This window comes from Mesocricetus auratus, unplaced genomic scaffold (genome assembly GCF_017639785.1).
Source record: "Mesocricetus auratus isolate SY011 unplaced genomic scaffold, BCM_Maur_2.0 Super-Scaffold_100018, whole genome shotgun sequence".
NCBI lineage: Eukaryota > Metazoa > Chordata > Mammalia > Rodentia > Cricetidae > Mesocricetus > Mesocricetus auratus.
This window is the reverse complement of record NW_024429199.1, coordinates 2,379,004-2,404,622: the sequence shown is the minus strand read 5'-3', so window position 1 is coordinate 2,404,622 and position 25,619 is coordinate 2,379,004. Positions and strand designations below refer to the sequence as shown.

The following is a 25,619-nucleotide window of genomic DNA, read 5'->3' as shown; positions in this document are numbered from 1 at the left end:
GTATCAGACACACAAAATGGAATAGAGGTAAAAACCACATGGTGAAATGTAGATTAATAAAATTATGGGTAGCCAGGCAGTGGTGGCACATGTCTTTAATCCCAGCACTTGGGAGGCAGAGGTAGATGGATCTCCAAGTTCAAGGCCAGCTTGGTCTACAAAGTGAGTTCCAGGACAACCAGGGCTATTACACAGAGAAACGCTGTCTCAAAAAAACAAATACACACACACACACACACACACACTCATATACATAAATGCATATGTAATGTAAAATATATGTGTTGAGTTATAAGAGCTAGTTAGAAATACGCCTAAACTATTACCTGGGCATTTATAATTAATATTAAGTCTCTGTGTGGTTATTTGGGAGTTAGCTGGTGGAACAGAAAATTACACCTACACCAGAAGGCTGAATATCCTTGCCAAGCAGACAGGATAGAAACAGCTCTGTCTCAGTTTCCGGCTTGCCTTTTGAACCATTGGCTTTTATATTTTATTTTGTCTCATGTAGCAGGCCTCAAACTCATTGTGTTGCTGAGGACAGCCTTGAACTCTTGAACATGCTGCTTCCATCTCCCAAGCGCTAGGGTAACTGGCGTGGCACTTCATACTTGGCTTTGAGCCTCCACCTTCAAACACCAGAATCTTCCAAAAGAGAAAAAAGAGAGAGGGGGAGGCAAGGAGGAAAGGAGAGAAAGTGTGTAACGGGGACTGGAGAGTGACTACTGCTCTTCCAGAGGACCCGGGTTCAGTTCCCAGCACCCATGTCAGGTGGATGACGACTTCCTGTAACTCCCTCTCAGAGACTCACCCTCTCCCGGCCTCCATAAGCCCCCGGAGAGATGGTGGCACACCCCCACACGCACAGAAATAAAAATAAATCTTAAAAATATGAAGTGGGGACAGATGGCTCAGCAGTTCAGAGCAATGGCTGCTCTTCCAGAAGACCCAGGTTTTGGTTCCCAGTACCCACAACCACCCCTAACTCCAGTTCCAGGGGGTCTGAAGCCTTCTGACCTCTCTGGGCACTAGGTTCATGTATACATACAGGTGAATACTGAAACATGTAACCAGATCTTTTAAAAGCTTTTTTTCGTTTCTTTTCTTTTCTTTTAAGAAAGAAAAGAACATGCTTAACATGTTTGAGACTTAAGTCTTCTCCACCCTCCAAGGTTGAGGTGTAATATAACTTTCCTGTGGGGATTTTACCCATTTTATGAATCAGAAAGCAGAATTTGGGTTCACCCCACCTAGCTGACAACAGCTCGGGGAATCTGATACCTTCTATCCTTTAAAAGGAAAATGGAGAACTTTCTGTTTGAATTTACTGTTCTATACTCAAATTTACTTTAATCAATTCATCAAGACTGGGTCTTGGTGGCCCTGGATCGTCTGGCACTCTTTGCAACTCAGACAGGTCACAAATGTGTGACGAGCCCCCTGCCTCAGCCTGCAGTCTTCCTTTGCCATTAGGATTCGTTCATTTTTTTTCATGGATGTTTCATTAGTTAAGTATTTCACTAGTGGTTGTGGAAGAAACAGCTTCAGGCCAGCCATGGAGTGCTAGGAATTCCGAGGCCACCCAGCGGCTCAAAGACACCTTGGGGACCTGAGTTCAGCTGGCACAAGAGGGAAGTTTTGTTTTGCAAGCCAGATGGCAAATCCTGTGGCCTAGAACATTCAGTCAGACAGCAGAACCAGAAACTGGAAGAGCAGCCTGGTGTAACTGGAGCCAACGTCAGTGTTATTCACACAGCTAAAGGAAGGTGTGTCTGCCGGAGAGAGGGCGGAATAGACGGAAGAACTGACATCCAGGCCCCGGGGAGTGAAGTGTCCACAAACAGTGAGCAGCCCCTCAGCTGTGCAGCCTTCATACAAACTGTGCACTTCCAGAAGTCTTTTCTGTTTTAACCCCAGGACCCTTTCATCAAATGAAATCTGACCCATCAAGGTCAGGAACAGTGATGTGGAGGGGTGGCCCGCACACCACATGATTGGTCTCCACTGCTAAAAAAGTCCCTGTCTTAGCGGAAACACGGGCCTCCCTGGGCCACAATTTTAAAGACTCTGAGTCAATCTACCTCCTTAGAGTTTAGGAGACCATGACCCTGACAAAACTGCCACAGACGCTCAGGGCCTTGGCTCAGGGCGGTAAAGATTCTAGTGTTTCCTGCTCCTATAAATAGCTAAATACTTCGAAATGAAACCAGATTCCAGGGCTGGGGACACAGCTCTGTGGTGAAGTTGTGTGTATCATGCTTAAAGCCCTTGCTTTAGGTTCAGCCGCACACACATCATAAAGTAAAACCAATCAAAATAAAATCAAAATCATTAAATCAGACTTACTTCTTAATATGTTTGTATTAAGGTTAGCTACTTCTAAACATTTTATTTTTTAATAAACTTTGCTTTAAAAAAAAAACTTTGGAATTAGCCAGGTGGTGGTGGCTCATGCCTTTAATCCCAGTACTCTAGAGGCAGAGGTAGGTGGATCTCTCTGATTTCAAGTCCAGCCTGGTCTACAGAGTGAGTTCCAGGACAGTCAGGGCTACACAGAGAAATCCTGCCTTTAAAAAACCAAAACCCAAAACAAAAAACTTGGAAATTAAACACACACACACACACACACACACACACTCCATCATTTAGCCAGATCAAAGCCTGTGTGTCTCAGTGAACTTTTTTATACAGTTTGAACAGCCATTCGGTAGCTTCGGTAGCTGTGGAGTTCCACACTGGCTTTTAAACTTTCACTATTGAATACTATTCACCACTAAAACTGAAAAATCTGTGGCTGAGTCTCGACTAGAAAAACAATTAAAAAAATAAAAGAAATGACCTCAGTGTTGGAGAGGTCGCTGGGAAAGAGGAACACTTCCCACTGTTAGTGGGCGTGCGAACTGGTAGAGCCAGTGAGGAGGCACCTCAAAACCTAAAACAGGGTTTCCACCGGATCCAGCTATGCCGCTGCTGGCAGGGACTCTATACCCTACTACAGAGATACGATCTGTGCTCATCTGTGTCTATTGCTGCTCTGATGGTACAGCAAGGGAATGCAATTCGACTGCACGCTCATCAGTGGATGGATGGATAAGGGAACATGGCATAAATACAGAAAAAGAATTAGTCAATGTGCAGGAAAATGGATGGAACTGGGAAAGACATTAAACACAGCAAGACGGGCTCAGGAAGAGGTGAGCACTGACACTGATGCATGTTGTGCCTTCTCCGTTTACATATGTGTATCAATGTGGAGGGGGCAGATGCCTGGTCACACAAAGGGTCCGTGAGAGGGGAAAGAAAACTTTTAACAGAAAATCAACCTACCATCAAATCTCAGGAACTTGTCTCTGTGCTGTGGTAGGGACCCCAACGGCCAAGGAAAAGAAAGACAACAGCCATGCTGCCTGATTGGTGTCCTTGAGTGACTAGTGGCAAGGAAACAGACAACAGTAGGCTTCTAGAAAGCTGAGGTCTGACAAGGGGCACTTTAGGTAGGGGTCCAGCTAGCTCACTGATTCCAACATGCAGCTTCCAGGTTTCCAGGCCATGAAGGGTTGTTTGGAGTTATTTTATGCAGTGGGGAATGATTCTTGTGCCCAGAACTTCAGAAGGTTAAACCGAGGAAACACTGCCAATCTGGTACCCTCAGGCTAGGCACTGAGGCTCTCACCTGGAGCTTCTGGCATGACTCTGGGATGCCCAACTCCAGTGCTAAAGTAAGTGCCTCGCAAAGAAAGCATAAACTAAGAGTCTGCCTTGGGAGCTTCAATGGACTCCCAACAGACTTTGTTCTATTTTAAAAATAGCACAAACGGAAGGCGGGGCAGGCCAGCTGGGCTATGTATCAGGACCCACCTCAAAAGCATTTTAAAGTTGAAAGAAATATTTTTAATTGGCCGAGAGTGGTGGCATGGGCCTTTAATCCCAGCATTCAGGAGGCAGAGGAAGGCTGACCTCTATGGGTTCAAGGCCAGCCTGGTCTATACTAGCAAGTTCCAGGTGAGCCAAGGCTGCATAGAGCAGTGGTTCTCAACCTTCCTAATGCTGCAACCCTTGAATGCAATTCTTCATGTTGTGGTGACCTCCAACCATAAAATTATTTTCATTGCTACTTCATAACTGTAATTCTGCTACTATTATAAATCGTAATGTAAATATCTGTGTTTTCTGATGGTCTTAGGCAACCCCTGTGAAAGCATCATTCAACCCTCCCAAAGGGGTGGGGACTCACAAATTGAGAACCAGTGACATGAGCGACTGTCTCAAAAACAGACAAACAACTATTTTAATTATACATGTGTATGTGTGTTTGTATCTGTGTGTTTGTATCTGTGTGTTGATGTGTGCGCATCAGTATAGTTACAGGTGATTGTGAGGCACCTAATATGGGTGAGTACTGGCAACAGAACTCTGGACCTCTGCAAGAGGAGAAAGGGTTCATAACTACTGAGCAATCTCTCCACCCCCATCCCTACCAAAAAAAAAAAACAACAACAAAACACAACCTTTTAAGTAAATAGCATAAGTGGGGATTTAATCATAAGACTCGCTGTGAAAGAAAATACCCGTCAACAGCTTTCCACATTTCTCAGCCACTGCTTTGCAGCGTTAGCAGGGTCCTGGCATCTCCTGGGAGCAGCTCTGGTCACGATAGCCCTCTAGTCTGTCTCCCAAAAGAGGAAAGTCCTTCAGTATGGCACAGTACTGGCCAGGTCTGCAGCCCATTTGCTGAGAATACCTGTGTATTGTCCCGTGTGGCTTGCCGTTCAGAAGAACCCTCCACGATCACGTGAGAGCCGCTCAGAAGTACGTCTTCCAGTAGTGCCTGCACACCCACCAGCTCCCCATGGGCCACTTTGCGGTCACGGTCACTAAGTCCGCAAAGACACATCTAGAAGCAAACAAAAACACCCTCCCATTTTGAAGAGACCTACATATCCTTTATACGTGGTTTTGAAGAAAAATATTAAATGCAACTATGCTTATAAACCTTCACCCTTTCAACTAAAAATTAAAAAATAAAAAAATCCAAAAATCAGAGTAATATTTCTAGCTTAAAGTCCTTCTTGAATGTAGTAAGTTTCTGTGTAGAAGTAGCAAGTCTCCCAACCTTACAGAAGATATGACAAACCTGTGGTATAAACAGTTCCCTGTAAAAGTACAGATATGCACACAGGCATGCCCGGGGGAAAAACTGGCAGACAGACCCTAAATGTGAACTGCTATTGCCTCTGTTTTTGTTTTGTTTTAAACCCTCTTGCCTTTACTGTTAAAACATCTATTTACTTATGGGGGATTTTAGACATACACAAATGCAAACAAATTCCATCCATCAGCATATATCCAGTCTTGCCTCACCCCGACTCTCCACTCCATATTCTGAAGCCAAGTTATAAGTTTTTGTCTTGACTTTAACACACACACACACACACACACACTTAAATATATTGGCGTTTCCTTAATCATGAGAAAACATAATTTTTTCGAAATAATTTAAAGAAGCATCATGATAAATAGAACAAGTAAAAGAAAATCCCCTCCTCAGTCCCGCTTAAGCAATTCCCATCCCAGGTCAGGTGTCAGTTGGCGGTTTCTCTAAGAGGCTCAGACGGTGACTCTAGGTCACTGCTGTCCTGGGAACTGCAGCTGAGTCCACAGCACAGGCCAATCGCTGCTGAGAGCATGATTTTTTTTCCACAATAAGAAAATATGACTCACCCGGCAGCCTCAGGTTACAGCTTCGTAATTAAACACCATTTATCTGATTAAATCACCACTGACTAGAACATGAACCTAGTGACACCCTGCTTTGCAGTCTGTTCAGTTCTCTCCAACAAGCATGAAGACGGACCTACCTGCATATCATACTCTAAGGTGTTTGGGATGCTGCTCATAACTGGAAATGGCCCACTGTCTTCCAGAAACGCCCTCCAGGGGAACATCGTAAATGCCTAAATGAAGCAAACAACAGACACAACAATGGTCTCGTGTCCCTCAGATGAAGACACACATGAGTAAGATTTCTGTGTCCGTCTCCAAAACTCCCTCACATGGTTCATTTTTTATACCTTCTCACTGGAGCATGTCCAGTGACACAGAGGAAGGAGCAGCAGCATTACTACTGAGATGGTCTCAGTATAACAAGGAGGTGCCAGTGTCCAAAGTTGCAGAACAAGAGGGTTGTGGTGGCACACACATGTAATCCCAGCACTTCAGAGACTGAGGCAGGAGGATTGCAAGTTTGAGGTCAGCTTTAGCTAGACCAGTGGTTCTCAACCTGTGGGTGGTGATCCATTTGGGAATTGAAAGACCTTTCATAGGGGACACCTAAGTCCACTGGGAAATACAGATATTTACATTACAGCCATAACAGTAGAAAAATTACAGTTATGAAGTAACAATAATTTTATGGTTGGGGTCACCAAGGGTCACATTATTAGGAAGGTTGAGGACCTCTGAGCTAGGCAGTGAGACCCTGCCTCAAATGAAACAAAAGAAGTTTTGGACTAATATAACACCAAGAGGGTATGTTTCTAAACAACAGAAGTAAACTTAGTTAAATACAATCCATATCCTTCCAATGTCATTCCTCATCACTGTGCTCCAACTTTAGGTATCACCTCAGGCTAGAGCTACAAGTACTACAGTGAACTCCTGTCCTCTCTGCATTATAGCACACCCGAGGACGTTGCATTTCTTACGGCACCATATAAACCCTGGACGCAGAGGATTGCCCACTGAACCCCATTCTATACTTCTAGACCTGGTTCTTAGGCACTTTCTAGAGACTCTGGTGGTTTTACAGCAGTGAGCCAGGACACCTACACCCGTCTAATCCAAGGAAGCATCCAAAGACATCAACAGCAGGTCCAGTGTCATGGCCAGCTCTGTCTTGTGGGTCTAAAAGAGGGTGAGGATTGTACCAAAAGTCACTGTCGTTTAGCATGGAAGTAGGGGACTTGCCTGAGGTTAATGTTGAATCATTTGTAATGTTTAAGTAGGAGCCTTGCAAGGTGATTTTAAAGCTATGTACACAAACACTTTCCATCAGGAGATAGGGCTTAGTGCTTAGGGCTGGTGACACACCTGTAATCTTAATATTTGGTAGTGGAGACAGGAGAAACAGGAGTTCAAGGTCATATTTGGCTACTAAATAGATCAGCTTGAACTATGTGACACTCTCTATCGAGGGGGTTGGGGAGAGATATCGAGCTCATTGGGTCAAGGAGCTTATCACCAAGTTTGATGACCTGAGTTTGATCCCAGATCTAGAAAGGAGAGAACTGACTCCTGCAAATTGTCTTCTGACCCTACACGTGCATGCACACAAGCAGGCACACACACATACATACACACACACACAAATAAATGTAATAGAAAAGTAGCTAAAATGGGGTGTGCAGAAGGGAAGAGAGGTGACCTTTGACCCTTTGAACATGGCTGAACTTAATAGCTTACTGTTCGTGACTGGACCATGGCAGAAGCAGCCAGGGTGTCAGCTCTGAAGCCGGCCATGCAAAGGCCAAGGCTTCTACCCCGGGTTCCCTCTGCCCCAGGTTCCGTCTCTGGCTCTGGGAAGCCATTTTCCATGTTGTGAGGAAGTTCTGGAGTGAGGTCTGTGGGAACAGCCTTGGATGTGGCTCTCCTGCTGACAGCTGGATGGATGAGGCTGCAAACTTCTCCATCATGCCCTGAGGTGATCTGCAGCCTCCAGAGAAACCCTGAGGCAGCACTTTGCACCTGCTCCCAGCCTCCTGCCTCTCAGGGTCTGAGGGTGATAATGGATGCCCATTGGGGTCGGGCTTGTGTTTGTGGCAGTGGGAAAGTACAAGCTCTGAGAGCCTGATGCTGCTCTGACTCTCTCAGTGGTCTCATCTCTGGCTTCCCTGAACTTTGACCTCTGTAGAGCTGGTTCATGTGCCTGAGTGGGAGTAGTCACAGTTGCTAGGATTACATTTGATAACACATGTTGCAACCAGGGCAATTCAAAGCCCAGGGCCTGACCTATTTATGCATTGTAATTGCATCATTATTTATTGAATAGGAAAGATCAAGTCTTTTTGGGTGTTTTATTTTGTTTTCCCCCTGACAGCTGTGAACATCAGACTGTTGCCCCCAATCAACCCACTGGACAATTGCAGAAAAGACCCTGCCAGGGACTAACTCGTGGTCACGAGTCCCTTGGCTCCCTGTATGAGTGAAGGGAGACCAATGAAGACCGAGGGCCACTGACGTACGAAGACCCTGCAACACGGAAACCGCATGGAAATGAAACGGCAACACCTCAGTACGGCACACAACACTTGCAAAGCTCACCTGGGGGCTCCGTGGATCCAGTGGCTGGGGCAGGCTGAGCTGTGAGGAAAACATACTCCTCCTGAGACAGTCGCTCAGTGGTGGCAAACCATGGCACGCACCATCTGCGACAGACTGGTGGGCGGGAGCATTTCCTGCTGCCAAAAATGCCCTGCCAAAATATGACGAGAGTTTTTGTTTAGTGTGGTTACTTACGCTTTCAAAGCCCAGAACCTTCTTCAAACTTACTGTAGCAAGAGATTATTTTGAAAGAGGAACAAGGTTTCTCCCTCAACCACACCGTCCAAGCTCCCCTTCCCTCTCACAGTCTATAACCCTCTGGAAGAAATCGAAACTTTGTATTAATAGAGTATAGTGGCAGAACTTTCAGGAAGGTGGGAAGTTCAGAAGGCACCGGGTGCATGGAATTGTTGCAGCTCTTGTGAATGAGGGATTAAGTTTTAAATTTTACTTAATATTAGCTCCTACTCACTTGAACTAATCAGCCACCCAGGGCTACCAAACTGGGCATCAATCACAACAATGGCTTCAGAACAAAGACCCCAGCTGTCTGCTCAACTCTTTTAAAGTTAATAGCTGAAGCAACAAATTTACAAAACCAAATTTTAGGTTAAGTAAGATCTAGGGGTATGAGAGGAAACACACTGGCTTTGTTGAAACAAAATTTGGCTTTGCACATCAAGAACCACAAACCCCAAAGACTAGAGCATGAAATTTATAAAGTAAGCAAGAACGAGAGGCAAGTGGGATAATTCGGGGCGATTTCCTGCCCCAAAGGAAGTAAGATTAACAAGGAAGCACAGAGTTTCTAGATCTCAGCTAGCCGTCTCTAACATATAGAGGATGCCTAAGAAAAGTGCTGACCCAGGATAATGTTGGGGAGGGTATCTCTGAGAACTGATGTCTTCCGTGGAGTCCAAGTCTCTGGCACCAAGGAGAAAGGAGACTTGCCAGGCTGAGGGAAATGGAACTGAGGAGGTTAGCAGAGGCTTGCACGTCTGGGAGACTTGGGAGTGCCTGAGTCCCATTAGTGAATGTGCATGGCGCTGTGGAGCAGGAAACCTGACAGCCCAACACAGAGGTAAGTGGCCACGCCTCTCTTAACTCACTAGCATGGCTTAGAGCCCAGGCTGCCTCTGAGAAGAAAGAGCAAGGGGAGGGTGTGGTGTGAGCTCTAAAATTAAGGGCCAGTGTTGGGAGTTGCCTAGACACCTGGAAAGGCCTTGAATAGTCTAACCACAGCTTCTCCTTTCTCACAGGATAAGGTTCCCATGTCCACCCACACTCCTTATCAAGGAGTGCTCTTTCCACTGTCCCTGAGCAACGGCTGTTTCCTGCCAGACCTTGGAGCGAGGCAAACAAACTGATCTTGTCCCCCTAATTCCTGGTAACCAGGGAGAACCACACCCTCTTATATTGCCTCCCTCTGTCCCTGCATGTTCACTGGATGTGGCCTCTCCTTCGCATGAAGACACAGCACTAAAAAAACTGCTATTGATCTTATCTGGTTCAGTATTTGGTGCCATCTGTTCAGCTATCACAAGCCCCAGGGTAGAATCTTTCACTCACCACTAGAGTGAATAGGAGGTTAACTAAAACAAACCATAACTGACTGGCTTGGAATTCGAGGACGAACACTTTTACCATGTGTGACCCAATGATGTGGCATCAGAAAGGGAACTATTTTTGTCATCAGCAGAAGTAGAGACCTATGAACTTAATGGAGACGCACTTAGACTGCTGCTCCTCTACCGACTGGTGGTGCTTGTGTGTGTGTGTGTGTGTGTGTGTGTGTTGACACTGAACATGCTAAGCATGCACTCCACCACTGAGCTAACCCCTAGCTCCACATTCTACTTAGGATGGAGATTGGAGTTGCCTAAAGGCTACATAAACCTTCCCCCCCCCCCGTTTCCTTTAACTTCCATGTGATTCCCCAGTGGGCCCTGCCAGGGAACGCACAACACAGCAAATGCAGCAGTGATATAGTGTGTCAGGAACGTTTGGAGTACTGCTTGAAATACAACGACAAAACTCACACAGGCCATCACCTCCATCCACATAGAGCCCAAGGCTACAGGAATGCTTCCCACCTTCCTCTAAATTTTCCAAGGTCTCTCTATGCACATATACCATATACATATACCCTATATATGCTTACTTAAAATGACAGCATCAGAAAGCAGGAATTTGAACAGAAACACATTTCAGCACAAGTCACAAGGCAGAAGCAGAGCAAATGAGAATAGCTTCTTCCATTGCATGCTCATATCGATGACCCCCCCATCTCTACCACCAGTTCTCAGAGCTCTCTTTCCCCTCCCCTCCCTCTCCCTCCCCTCCTTCCTCCTTTGTTCAGTCTTAACGTGTTCACTCTTTGACAAGATCTCTCTCTCTCTATTTCTTTTGAAGGTTTATTTTTGAAAATAGTATGCGTATGTTGCAGGGGAGGGGGCACGTGCATGTGAGTTTTAGTGCCTACAAGGCCAGAAGTGGGTGTCAAGATCTCCTTATCTTGAGTAACAGGTGGGTGTGAGCCGCCTGACATGGGTGCTGGGAACCGAACTCTGAGCCTATGCAGGAACAATACCTGCCCTTAACTGCTGAGCCATTTCTCCGGCCCCTGACATGCTGTATTGTCTTAGAAATTTTGTGTGAAGAATTTTGGAACAAACAGTTACCAAAGTGGCTTTAATTCTTGGTTCTTACTAAGGAACCAAGGTATTATGGAATGTTGCCCTTTGCTATGACATGGCCACTGCCTTCTTGAATTCTTAGCAGCAGTGATCACAGACAGAAGACCAACGCAAGACTAGGCCCATGATCTTTCAGTCATGGCATAGAGGGGCTCATGAAGCAGCACCCCTCCCTTAGTCTATATAAGTGGTAAACAGTTGTTTGGGGGCACGGCAAGACAGGACAACTGGTTTTTGATAGTGTGACTTCCTATGCTCTTGGAGGTATTGCTTCACTCATATATAAGTGAACTCATTAGTTCACCAAGCTACAATTGGTGGGACTGTTTCTTGGGTCTGCAAGTCTGTGCACCATCTGAGGTGGAGAGTATTTGTCTCCAAGGAAAAGTCAACAGAACCCAAGCCTACCTCCTTCCCTGAGTTCCTCATCCACACACCAGATGCTGTGAGTTAGAGATGGTTTTAAACACAAAGGTTCATGTGTTAGAAGTGTATTATGGAGTTTGCTTTCAACATGGCAAGATTAGCCATTTGGGCAAGAAACTGCTCTTGCCTATACTGCTTGACTGTTGCTGTATAAACTGGACATGCAGGACCCACAGAAAAGTGACTACTGAACTCAAATAGTCCTTCAGGGTTCCTGATTCATGGAAGAGTCTGTCAGACTTTTTTTCAGGACACAGAAAAATGAGTGACACTCTGCCAATGCAGATGGACAGTTTGAAATCTCCTGCTTTGCTGAGAAGTCTTCTGGACACATTGTGGCCTATGGGATGAAGATGGACACCCCAACATTACAGAGGAACTTCAGGTGACTGTTCAGGCAGCAAGATGTCTGTCAATTCTAGTGTTTATATACTATCCTTCTGTGGTCTTTGATGGAGTTGAAGACAGATAGTTATAATTATAGTTTTTCTTAGTTATGATAAAAAGATAAGCTACATATAGGACTTTAGACTCACAGAGATAGGATAGATGATATTTTCTTTAAATCTTACTAAATGTTAATGGCCAAATATTGTAACTATGTTCTTACTTGATAACTGTTCTGTTATATATAATTTGACTATGTTGAAGTTAAAACCTTTCTCTTATTTTAGACAGAAAAGAGGAGATGATGGGAGATGTCATTCTGAAATCTGTCTCTTATTGGTTGTTGAATAAAGCACTGTTGGCCAATAAGGAAGCAAGATAGGTGGGACTAGGAGTTGAGGAGGACTCTGGGAAGGAGAAACACAGGGAGCCACCATGCAGCCACCATAGGGGTAAGAAGTCCGGACCCTTTCTCCGGTAAGAGAAATACTTAGATTAACAATTATGAGGTAAATATTTAAGTCAGAGATAGCCAGTAAGAAACCAAGCAAACTGCCAGCAGCTCCATAAGTAATGTAGCATCCTGTGTATTTTTGGGGGACTGCAACTGTGGAAGAGCCCAGGCGGATGGTGGGGAAGACTTCACTCAACACTTTACAAACCCAGGAGGATCAGATCTTTTCCTGAGTCAAAGAGCTCTGCTTGCTCAGGTAAATCCTGAGATGTTCCAAGGAACTTTACCTGTGTGCAGTCTCTTGAGTATCTAAACACTTGCCCTTATTTGCAGGATCGGTGTTACCTCAGATGATGGAGAGGGTAGCACTTCTCTGTCAGCCTTTCTTTATCCCTTGTGTCCCCTTCTCAACCCTTCTGCTGCCCAGAAACTACCTTTGTCCACAGGTTTTGAAGCTAAGCATACATAAGGCTCTGATTCTAGCCTGTGATTCTACATACGCCCAGCAGGAAGCCTTCTGGGAAGAAAAAACACCAGGAAGATGGACCAAATAAAGAATGCGGGTGCACCACCTGGGTGGTTTCCTCTGAGAAACCATAGGAAGCTGGCATCAGACACTTTGTCCCCCATTGTCCTGGCCACACGGTGCAGGACCATGTAAGTGTGGAGAAGCAGAGTGGTTTCCCTAGACAGAACCCTGTATGACTCGAACCGTACAGGATGCATGGGGGATGAACCTGCTCCCCCACAACCGGTAAATTTCTTATGATTTCTATCTTGGGTCGGACGTGGTGGCTCATGCCTGCAATCTCAGTACTTGGAAGGCTGAGCTTTGCAGATGTTCCAGAAGAGCTCAGGCTCTCAAAAACAAAAACTAAACCAAATGAAAAGGAAAAAAAACAAAAACAAAAACAAACACTTTCAGATTTTCAGAGCACAGAGGTCAACTCAGTGTCTGATTCAGCAGCCATCCAGACATGCACAGCCCTCACAAGCCACAAGCTAAACTAAGCTGTAGCCTTGACACTGTTCATCAATAAAAAGAAAGTCAACAGGAAGTCTTACACTGCTAAATTTATATTCTAAATCCAAGAATCGTTGGCAGAAAAAAAGCAAACACAAAGTAGAAAAATACATTCGTTCAATATAATCCCATAATTCCCTTCTCTATGGAGGCTCCATGCTAAGGGTGGGAAACACTCGTAATTCTCTGGCACAGCCCTGTGGGGCCCTTTTCGGCTGATTACTCACACTGGAGATGAATTGGAAGAAGTTGGTAAGAATAATTGGAGCTGGGGTGGGGTAGGGGAGGTGACTCATGACTAATCCCAGCACTGGAAGACTGGTCCAAATTCAAGGCTGACCTAGTAAACATAGCAGGTTTCAGACCTGCTACAGGGGCTACAAATTAAGACTTTATTTCAAAACAAGAGAATAATCTGAGTTGGGCTGGAGAAACAGTTGCACCACTCAGGAGGCTAAGACAGGAAAATCACAAGTTCAAGGCCTACTTTGGATGGTTAGTGAGTTTCAGGATTTCCTGAGCTTCTTAGCAAGATACTAGGGTTCTGCTCTTTGCTCTAATTAAAAACAACAAGCACCCACCCACCACCACCACTACACCACACACACACACACACACACACACACACACACACCCATGGGTGCTCGGGTTTGATTCTTCTTTCTCATATAAAACGTTTCCTGGAAACATGAATACTAATCCAAATCCATCAGGATCACAATTAATCAGCCAAATAAAACTTTCATAACTGGAGTACTTGAGGGATGATGGTTCCTACAAGATGAAGGTGGATCTACTTCAAAGCCAATTCCCACGGCTAGTTCTATAAGCTTCAGGTGAACGGTGCAAGTTGTCCCTTTGAAAGGTAGAGCTGAAAGGCAAAATAAACCCTTCCTAAGTACAGAAGTTTTACTCCCTGCAACACAAACTTAAAAGGAGCTAATGTAATAGACTGTGTGTAAGTTGTCTTTAAAAACCTCAGGAATACCGGGGCAGATTCCACACAAGCTTTGCGAGGACCGTGTGGAGGTCAGCAGTGCTGGAGCTGTCTGGAGCCTTTAAGACTCCTTGTCTAATCTTGCTAACTGTGGCCTCCCTGGGCGGGGCCTCAGCAAGCACCTGCTCAGCAAGAAGACTCTCCTTGGCAGAGCAGCGGCTCCTGCCCTTACCGGAGGAGATGCCTCATGGCAGCATCGAACTGCAACCAAGTGACCTCCCTTCGCAGGAGGAGGGCCTGGGCCACCTGGCTCGGGTCCTGGGGGTTCCGGAGACTGTCAATCATTTTCTGCAGCTCTTGAAGCTCAGACCCTGGAAAGTGAGAGACACTGGAGTCAGACAGGGAAAGACAGACCACCACAGCCAGGGCATCAGACCCGCCTTTCACCTCCAGAGCTAGTTTGTCATCCAAACGAACTTCCTTTGTTTGTGGATGTGCTAATAATATGTTTTGCAAGACCAGCAGCTCTAGAAACCGAAGTCAAATTTAGCTTCTTTCCTTCTTCCTCTCTCTGGAAGATAGACACCCCCACCCTTGTACAGTAAGAACAAAGTTTTAAATCTGCCAGACCATGGTCTCAGAACAGAATGAAAAATGACACAGGGCGGGCAAGTCCTCAGGACACCCACTAGGAACTTGAAGATGCCGTCAGCTATACAACACACTCATTTTCATTGTCATGTCATTGGAATCGGTCTTCCTTTGTCACCGCGTGTGGGCTGACTCAAGAATCATAAAGCCAGTAAAAAGATCTGGCACACATTCATCCATGGACACACACATATATGTGTATACACACCCACGCATAAGCTTGTAGTCATCTTAGGGACTTGGCTTGCTTCTTGGAACCTGTACCATGAGAGAAGGATCCATCGAGTGAGTGCTCTCAGCCCCCAGATGACATGGGGATGAGCTTTTTGGACCACTCAGGCTGGGCTGAGGAACCAGGCCTGCACCCGGACTCCTGCCATTGACCCAAGGTGGGAATTAGTCAGATAAAATAGGAGAGCTGGGTAAAACCGACAAACCCGTAGGGAGCACTGCAGGCCTACGTGTTCAGAGCTATCTGAGTACCAGCCTCTCCTAAAAGGGCTGTCAGCTTCCTCTGACGGGGACAGTTTTCTGCCCTGCCATAGGAGGGGCTGTGAAGCATGGCCACTGTTCCTCCCATGGCAGCCCAGGACAGGCATTGATGAGGTTGCTCTCTCTGGGTGCTTCTCCAGACGAAGCAGCCTTCTTCCTACCTGGCGAGTGCTGGGTCTCCTCAGCATTTGCACAGTAGGAAAGCAGAGGACTATGAGACAGATCAGGCAAGCTGTCTGTGAGAGTTTGAGCAGGGTGGTTCCAGGTTCAAGAACGGCTGCTGACACTTCCAACACTTTCACATGGCTTTAGGAAAGATGAGCAATCCAGATTCGATATCCATTTCTTACACACAGGTAATTGGGGGTTTCCCAGTCATTGGGTCCCATCATCACATTTTCTTTTTAAAATGAGTCCTCTAAATATGATAGTTCCCTTGAGCAACAAAGAAGTTCCCACTGAAAGGGAAGTGACTGTAACACGAACTGCAGAACTTTTGGGTGCGTGACAGGAAAAGAGGTGACCATTGAACGTCATTTGTTCATGGGGTGTGGTTTTGGTCTACAAGCAATACATCTTCAGGCAAGTGGCAATGAAACAAAAACATTTGCAGTCCCCTGCGGTAGTATGTAAAAGAGGAAAACATAAAACTCCCTATATCCTATGATTAAAGCACTGTAAAATGTAAACAAAGTATGTGGGCACAGGCCACTAGGGAGTGATGGTAACAGAACACTAAGGTGCTTGGGGCACAACTGTTCTCCCCATTTCAGCTTGTCCACTGTTGTGTTGTCTGTCCTCTCTTGCTTGTGATCAAAACACGTGTGTGCTGACACACAGCAACTAAAAATGGCCGCTGTCCTGGTTTAAAACCTGCGGCACTGCCGGGCGTTGGTGGCGCACGCCTTTAATCCCAGCAGAGGCAGGCGGATCTCTGTGAGTTTGAGGCCTGGTCTACAGAGCTAGTTCCAGGATAACCTCCAAACAATACAGAGAAACCCTGTCTCGAAAAACCAAAAAAAAAAAAAAAAAAAAAAAACCTGTGGCACTGAAAGTGCTAGAGAAATGCCAGAGGACATTGGACGATGAGTACAGGCAAGGGCAGACAGGACTTCAACAGCACAGGAAATGACCACAAGAGTTGACAAATCGGATTATATGATATTCAGACCTGCCCAGCAAAAGGAGCCGCCCGAAAAGCAAACAGCCTACCGAAGGTAGGACACCCTTACCAGCCGCACTTCAGATGGGGTGGGCACAATGTCTAGAATATATAAACTGCAAAAATTAAACAATGAGAAAACCCACTGCCAATTAACAGGTCAGTGACCGAACAGTTCTCAAAAGAGGAAACACAAATGGCCAATAAGCATTTTTAAAACATGGTATTCAACATCTTTAGCCACCAAGGAAATGAAAGTTAAACTAGATCAGGAATCCACCTCACCGTAGTCAGAATTGCCAGCGTTAAGAAAACAAATGGCAACAAATTCTGGTGAGCATCTGGGGAAGAAGAAACTCTATTCACTGCTGGTGAATGGGAAAAGCCACTGTATGCACCAGGATAAGGTTTCTCAAAACCCTAAAAATAGAACTACCCTGTGACCCACTTGTACGGCTCCTGAAGATGCAGTAGGAACTCTGTATCCTACTACAGAGACTGATTGATGCCCTGCTCATACCAGCAGGGATATGGAATCAACTGCCTACCAGTAGGTGAGCAGAGAATGAAAACATGGTACATATACACAATTTTATTCAGCTGTAGGGAAATAGGAAACTCGCAAAAACATGGATCCAGAAATTACTATGCTAGCTGAGGTAACCCAGACTCAGGAAGACAAACATCACATGGTCTCTCTCATATGTGAAGCGTGTGTGTGTGTGTGTGTGTGTGTGTGTGTGTGTGCACGCACGTGCACATATGTGAGTATAGGTATAGGTCACCAAACCGGAAAGGGGACCATGAGAAAAGGACAAAGAGGCTTTAAGGGGAGGAGGACTACAATACTTGTGACATCTAAGTGGAAAGGGAGCTGCTGCAGATAATGAAACCTCTTACTTTTTAGGACACAATTAAAACACAAATAAAGCTGGGTGTGCTGTCGAACACATACCACCACAGCCTCGACCCCAGCACTTGGGAGGCAGAGGCGGGTGGGTCTGTGTGAGTGCAGTTATGTGTTGCAATGTGGCTTATTAATTACAGTACAGTTGACTGGCGGGCATTACCTCTCCCTTGCCTCCTACTGACTTCCTTCTGCTTCCTTCTTCAGGAGGGACCGCCTGACTGGGAAGAGGAAGTGGCAGAGGATGAGGGCAGGGAAAGCGGCCTAGGGATGGGGATGGAGTGGAAGGAGGCCAGAGGACCCAGGAAACATCAGGAAAGGAAAGGAAGTTCCTCCTGTTCTGTGTGCAAGTGCACTCACAATGGAGGGGGAGGACAGAGAGGGAGAGTACATTAATTGTGTTTGGGCTCTAGCAAAGAAAATTCAGGGTAAACTCCCCCATCCATGCTTCACACTGACTCTAAAGGGATTGGCTGCTTGCCAAGACAGGGGAGTTTGGCGGGGGTCCACAGAGGTGCTCAGGTTGCTGGCATGTCTTTGTTTGGTCATGGGGGAGGACCATAAGCTCATATCCAAAGTACCCTTGAAAAAATATTTTTTAATTTTTTTGTTTTTGTTTTTACGAGACAGGGTTTCTCTGTATTGTTTTGGAGGCTGTCGGTCCAGCCTGGCCTCGAACTCACAGAGATCCGCCTGCCTCTGCCTCCTGAGTGCTGGGATTAAAGGCGTGCGCCACCACCACCTGGCCCTCGAAAAAATATTTTAAAGCGTGGAAGTCCAGGAAAGTCACTTTATCTACCTCCAGTAAATGTCAGCCTCGGGCTCCCTTCCCACCTTGCTTCTCCTGTCTCCTCTGGGATCTGGGCCAGGAGCTATGCAGCCTCAGAGCCTCTTAGGAAGATGATTATCTTACGGAGTTTTCTCCCCTTTTCACTTAATTTGCTCTTCATCTATTTTCAGCAAACCTGAGCATGAAAAACTTTACACATATTCCCCTGAGCACATTTCCCCCTTTACTTGCCGCAAGCAGAGTGTGCAATCTCCCATTGACACTGCAGAAAACCTGAGCTCCTCCTGCACAGGTCTGTGAGCTCCAGGTTTGCGGTCCACCGGCAGCAAGGACACAACTTCCTTCGTTCTGAACTCTAGGTCCTCAGGGGCCTCCCCATCTCCACGCATCCTCAGCGGCACAATGATGGACTGATGGCCTTGGTCAGTGTCTTTTTCTTGTCTGGCTAGGTGGATCCCCCCCAGCCCCCAACCCCTCCCCCATTTCCTCCACTGATTTTGTTAGGGCAAATGACACTCATGCCCCCCCAGCTACAGAAGTTGAAATGCGGCTTTATTACAATGCGGTTGTCCTGGTGAGAAGTACCTCTCCCTGGCCTCCTACCAGCTTCCTTCTTCAGAAGGGACTGCAGGCTTGGGAAGAGGAAGAGGCAGATGTGGGCAGGGAAAGCAGCCTGGGGATGGAGGGGAAGGTGGCCAGAGGACCCAGGGAACATCGGGAAATGTGACTCTGGCCACCTCAGACTCAAGAAACAGGATGTACATTTTTCTGCCCCACCCTCCTTTCTCCTGACCCTCTAAAACCCAGCTCCCACTGTCCCATCTATGTGTCCCTGTCCCCCACCCCAAGAATGTGCAGCTAAGCATATTCTGAATAAACCCCAACAGCCACTACATTAGTAAGGGCACTTGGGTGTGGATTCAAGCTTGTGTTGCGTGTCTTTGAGACTTGCTTGTGTCCTGTGGAGATCATTAGCCTGAAACAGTTCCAAGCCTCTTGTCGAGGCAGCATCAACACCAGCTTCTCTGCCTCCCTGCACCTCAGCCACACATCCTCCTATACCACCAGATCCCCCCAGATGCCCTTCGATGCACCCTGATACGAATATTCAGATTTCCTCTGTGTGCATTAGCATGATGCAAATCTACTAAACACCAGCTCCTGGGTTCCTTTCAAACTTGTTCCCTTCGAGTCACAGCTGGAAGGGGACAGACTCAGATCATCTCACGTTTGGTTTTAGAACTAATTGATGTAAACATTTCTTAGGTTCATCTCACTTTATAAAATTCCTGGCAACTATGTTGCAGTACTTGATTTTAATTGGTCACTATCAACAGAGCCAGTGTCTTAGTTTGTATGAGGCAAATTACTAAAACAAAATCAGTCTCTGCTTCCTATTAGTAAGATTCTGTTGTTGAGGCTAGAGAGGTGGTTCAGCAGTTAGGAATGTTTACTGCTCTTCTAGAGGACCTGAGTTCAGTTCCTAGCACCCATGTCGGATTGCTCACTAAGAGGGATCAAACACCCTCTACTGATCTCCAAGGGTACCACATACATGTGCCACACTCCCCCAACACACACACACACACACACACACACACACAGACACACACACACAGATAGACAGACAGACAGACAGAGAGGGGGAGAGAGAGAGAGGGAGAGAGGGAGGGAGGGAGAGAGGTATGTATGAGTGTGTTAGCATGTCCACCTGGGTGGATGTAAGTCTGGGCCAGAGATCAACCTTGGGTGTTGTTCCTCCGGTGCGATCTATCTTATTTTCCAGACAGGGTTTCTCATTGCCTTACAGTTCTCCAAGTGGGCTGGATAGGATGGCCGAGGGGGCCCCAGAGACCCACCCATCTGTGCCTCCCCTGCGCTGGAAGCACAAGCTTTTATTAACGTGGTCTCAAGTCTTCATGCTTACACGGCAAGCACTTTGCTGACAGAGCTAGCTCTTTGGCCTCTGTTGCATAGTATCTTATCAGTGCCAGACACATGAAGATGCCATCTTATAACCTAATGGCCTTCACTGCTTAGAACAGAAATGAAAGCCTCTCCTGTCTCAGCACAATCAGCTGGCCCTGAGCTAGAAGGACTATCAGCGTCTTCACAGTGGATGCTTGGGTAGGACTTTGTCATGTGAGCCACCGAGGAAGAGGAAGGAAAGGGGAATCAGAGCTAATCTTTAGAGTGGCCTCAAGTATCCTTACATAGATTTCAGCCCAGAGAATACCTCTGTGAGATGCTACCCCATTTTATAGATGGGGGGAGTAAAACGGTTCACACCCAGTAGCAGAGGCAAGGTCAGAGCTGGGCCTCTGGACTCCTGCCTGACTCAGTACACTTTCTGGTGAGCCTATGAATGTGGAACCAGTCAGCACAATGTGTACTTGGAGACGGTATGCAGCAGGACTTTTCCTGAGTCCTTCTAGTCGCTGTCATGAGGAGATACAGTCCTGTGTTTCCAATACTAACCAAACAGGTCTGGTGATTCTAATAGTGACTGTTAGTTACTTACCAATGCCCTCCTGTCCTCCCCAGTCATTCCTCAAAGGGCCAGGGCTTAGAGGAGAGTCGAAGCATGATGGGAAATTGCCAAGCTTGGCAAAACTGAAAAGGTAGGCCACAATGTCGTGGAGAGACGCTACAAGTTGGAGAGTCAGTTTCAGGGCTCTAAAAGCTGCCTGTGGGTAGAAACAACACAAGAAGATGGCTTCAGGAATTTCCTAAGAGGCCTGTGCAACACTGGAGACAGACTAGGGAAGCTATGTCTATGCAAGCATTCAGTGGTCCCTCAGTATCCACAGGGTGTGGCCTTAGGAGGCTGCAGTGCCAGCGTGTGCATGCAAGTGCTCATCCCTTATGTGACATGGGACAGTATGTCTGCTTTATCTATGTAGAGCCTCCTGTGAGCTTTTAATCATCGTAAGTTGCTTGTAATATCTACATATGAATCGTATTTTCCCCAACTGTTTTTGACCAGTGGATGATGGGTGCAGAAACTGTGGTTCAGAGCATAGGTCATGCTACAGCAAACATTTTCACAGTGCACCCAGGGCAATAAGCGAGAGAAAGAAAACAACAAACCTATTCATGAGTAGCCCTGCTCTTAGACAAAGGCACCACTGTGGGGGTTAAGGCACCACGTTTCTGTTTGTGTAAAAACACCACAGCCGAACACAGCTGTGTGCTTATTTGACTATCAGTGAATCACGTGGGTCGCAGCAGGGACTCTCATCCAGGCAGTGTTGTTCCGAGCATCTATAACCGAGGCATGGGTGTTTATAGTCATAAGGAAAATTCAGAATATTCCCCAAATGCCATATTCAGCAGGACACCTCAGCACACATTTCCATGCCGATTTTCTAATGGTTCCCAATGTTATTCTTGATCATCAAGTCGGAGAGCAAGCCCAAAAGCTGCATCCTGTCAGGTGTGGTGGCACGTACCTCTAATCAGTCCCAGCATTAATGACACAGGTTCTGGGCCAGCCTGGCCTAGATAGTGAGTTCCAGCCCAGTCCAGGCTTTCTAGTGTGATTCCCAAAGAGGATCAACAGGAAACAAGACCCAGCAGGCAGCTTGACACAGTGTTGCACGCTTTTTACCCTACCACTCCTGGGAAGCTGGAGCAGGGGAACCTCATGCCCGTGGTCAACCTGGGCTACGTGCTAAGACTATTTCAGAAACAAACCATCTTCTGTTAGCTTCGGGATAACAAAAGTGTGGTTTGATTGAAGGGCTGGGCAGAAACTGAGAGTGAATGAAGAATACTAGAAGTCCAAACTAGTGTTCATCAATGGCCCAGAAAAAAACAGCACTCATGAAATAATGAGTCTCAAGAGAAAGAGAAAATGAAACAAGCGGGCAAAAGTATCAGGAGCTGTGAAAACTCTGGTGATCAGGTATCACGGAAGCCTCACTCAAGGTGGCTAACCCTGGGACCTGAAAAGTGACCAGCTGCCACAGGGGCTTGTGGCAGCGTCTTGCCTGTGAACCTGCAACAGTGGCCACACCTCCTTTGGGCGTGGCTTCATGTGCTGACAGAAGCGAAAAGAGGAAAGCATGAGGCATAGTCTCTCACGCTGGCTTTCTCAGAAGGCCAGAGACAGGGTGTCGTAGTTCTTTATTATTCTGTGTAGCTTGTTCCCCAATAAAACACCCATTTATCACTTATCTTGGGTCTAGTGAAATCTTTACACCCACAATCCACCAACCTCTTCTGGCAGAGTTTTGAACATACACAGCACTTCGGAAGGATGAGGGATAAACCATAAGTTGAGGAAGACTCTTCCATCGGGTGACAGCAAACTCCGAGGCCGACGCTGGAAACTCCTGCAGGGTGGGAAAAAGGGGCTCATAGCAAGCCAAGATCCCAGCAAGCCAGAGGCCTGGCCTGCGTGCAGGGTCACTGCCGGCCCCGTGCCCAGGCCCAGGGAGCAGCCTGCTGCTCATGGGTGGTCAGAACGACTTATAAATATGGTATAAATAATTCATCGGGAGAAAGAGCAGAGGGGGCTGATTTTAGCCTGAGTTGTGTGGGAGGGAGGAAGTCGTGGGTACGGAGGGAGGCAAACTGTGCTAAGAAAGGAAAGAAATGAGATGGCCAGTCTCATATTGGGTGCTACATATTTTATGTCACTTAATGTCTTGATCTATTTTTGTCCCCGTTTCACAGCTGAGGAAAGTGAGGTGTTGAGGGTGATGCCGATCCTGCCTGCCAGCTCCCAAGGCTCATGTGCTCTAGGGTCCTCTTAGACTCCTCAGCCCTGCCTTCCTCCCCTGCCCTCCATGGTTCCGTTAAATAGGGAAATAAGGTAGACATGCAGCAGTCAGTCTGGGGAAGGACGCTGGCACAGAATTCAGATGATGTGGGTTAGTACAGGGAAGAACTTGGGGGACGCTACCGGGCCGGGGCTGGGAGAGAGAACAGTAGACAGTGGATGGGCAGCGAAGGAAAGTAACAATTTAAAACCTCACTAAGAGTGAGGATGGGAGGGGGGAGAGGGAGAGAGAGAGAGAGAGAGAGAGAGAGGGAGGGAGAGAGAGGGAAAAGGAGGGAGGGAGAGGGAGAGAAAGAGAGGGAAAAGGAGGGAGGGAGAGAGGGAGAGGGAGAGAAAGAGAGAGAGGGAGGGAGGGAGAGAGAAGGAGAGAGAGGGAGAGAGAGAGGGAGGGAGGGAGAGAGTGAGAAAGAGGGAGGGAAGGAGGGAGGGAGAGAGGGAGAGAGAGAGGGAGGGAAGGAGGGAGGGAAGGAGGGAGAGAGAGGGGGAGAGAGAGAGGGAGGGAGGGAGAGGGAGGGAGGGAGGGAGAGGGAGGGAGAGTGAGAGAGAGAGAGAGGGAGGGAGAGAGAAGGAGAGAGAGGGGGTGAGAGAGAGAGAGGGAGGGAGATAGGGAGGGAGGGAGAGAGAGGGGAAGAGAGAGAGGGAGAGAGAGAGACAAAGAGAGAGAGAGAGAGGGAGAGGGTGGGTGGGATCCAGCCTTCTAGAATGAGCGCTGTTCCTTGGAGAGACAGAGAGAGAGGGTGGGATCCGGCCTTCTAGAGTGAGCACTGTTCCTTGGAGAGACAGAGAGAGAGGGAGAGGGTGGGTGGGATGCGGCCTTCTAGAGTGAGCGCTGTTCCTTGGAGAGACAGAGAGAGAGGGAGAGGGTGGGTGGGATGCGGCCTTCTAGAGTGAGCGCTGTTCCTTGGAGAGACAGGCTCCTGTTCTAAGAGTTTCTTGCTGGGTTCTGAGACCCTGGCCTTTTCGTCTCCCCAATATCAGCACCACAGCACACCACAACGAGTCTTCTTGTTGCAGGCTTATAGACAAACGTATATCTGTAAATGTTTGGTTTAAGGCTGCACAGAAGCCCAGGTACCTGGCTTAACAGACTGTCACCCACACCCTCGAAGCCTGATGTGACCCTCCCTACAGGATCCCGGAGTAGCCTTGAATTTTACATTAATCAATGCCTTTGCATTATTATTATTATTTAACTTATTCATTTATTTAACATCCCAACCAGTTTCCCCTTCCTCTTCTCCTCTCATTCCCCTCCTTGCTCCTGCCCCTGGGATCTTCCATTCCTCCTCTGCTTCTGTTCAGAAAGGGGAGGCCTCCCATGGGAGTCAACAAAGCATGGCACATGGGACTAAGCCCCTCTTGTGTTAAGGCTGGGCAAGGCAACCCAGGATGAGGAACAGGTTTCTGAAAGCCAGCTCAAGTGTTAGGGACAGGCCCTGCTTCCACTCTAGGAGTCCCAATAGTAGACCAAGCTACACAACTGTCACACATATGCGGAGGGCCTAGCTCAGTCCCAAGCAGGCTCCCTAGCTGTCAGTTCTAGCCAGGGGGTCAAGATCACCACAAGGGAACCCACATAAACAACTAACCTGAGCTCAGAGGAGCTCACTGACTCTGGGCCTCTATATTATTTTCTAAAAAAGGATTTATTTTATTTTGTTCCTGTGAGTGTTTGCCTGAATGTGCGAATACATACCACATGAATGCCCGATGCCCACAGAGGCCAGAAGAGGGGATCCAGTCTCCTGCAAGAGGAGTTTGGGATGACTGTGAGCTGCCATGTGCATGTTGGGAACTGAACCCATGTCTTCTGCAAGAGCAGCAAGGGCTCTTAACTGGCAATCCATCTCTGTAGCTCTGACCGATGCCTTCTGAGATGGCTCAGTAGGGGAAAAGCACTTGCCACTTATGTCTAATGACCCGAGTTCCATCCCTAGAACCCACAGAAAAAAACAACAACAGATTCATGCCGCATCTATGATCCCAGCATCCTCCAGCAGACACAAGACTGTCAAGCTGGCGGGCCAGCTCGCCTAGAGTACACAGTGTGGCAGAAACAAGAGCAATCTGCCTCCACGTGGTTGAAGGAAAGAAGCAACCCAGAAAGTCCTCCTCTGACGGCCACGTGTGTGTCATTGGACACACATCCCTGCATTCATGCACACAGACACCAACCCAGAAAGTCCTCCTCTGACGGCCACGTGTGTGTCATTGGACACACATCCCTGCACTCACGCACACAGACACCACACAGAAGTAATAATGAGGACTTAGAAAAGAGAGAGAGAGAGAGAAAGGCATGGCCACCATTATTCACCTGAGCTAGGGGACTCTGGGTGACATCCTAGGTCCCTCTTTCTTCCTTGGTTCCAATTTAAATCTGGCACTTTGCCTCACTGACTTCACTTCCTAAATAGTTTAAGGAACCTCCTGAGTGGTGACACTGACAGCCATATTGAATCTTCTTGTGGCCTGAGAGATGGATATGAGTTTCCTGTAGGAGTGACAGCCGTCAGCCTGCCCCCCAATGTGCAGGAGTGACAGCCATCAGCCTGCCCCCCAATGTGCAGGAGTGACAGCCATCA

At 47.1% G+C, this 25,619-nt stretch overlaps 1 protein-coding gene across 8 annotated transcripts in view; it reads right to left on the bottom strand.

The window, feature by feature from the left end:
- LOC101831404 overlaps positions 1 to 25,619 on the bottom strand; it is a 165,973-nt gene that overhangs the window by 45,423 nt on the left and 94,931 nt on the right. For all 8 annotated transcript variants that reach the window (XR_005869434.1, XR_005869433.1, XR_005869432.1 and 5 more), the window contains exons 28-33: positions 22,468 to 22,585; positions 20,770 to 20,935; positions 14,479 to 14,617; positions 8,323 to 8,473; positions 5,862 to 5,957; positions 4,745 to 4,897 (exon numbers count right to left, since the gene is read on the bottom strand). Coding sequence is in view for 5 of the 8 variants with exons in the window: in XM_040728142.1 (XP_040584076.1) it covers positions 4,745 to 4,897; positions 5,862 to 5,957; positions 8,323 to 8,473; positions 14,479 to 14,617; positions 20,770 to 20,935; positions 22,468 to 22,585 (823 nt within the window). In the remaining 3 variants the exon portion in view is untranslated. The remainder of the gene's footprint in view (positions 1 to 4,744; positions 4,898 to 5,861; positions 5,958 to 8,322; positions 8,474 to 14,478; positions 14,618 to 20,769; positions 20,936 to 22,467; positions 22,586 to 25,619) is intronic.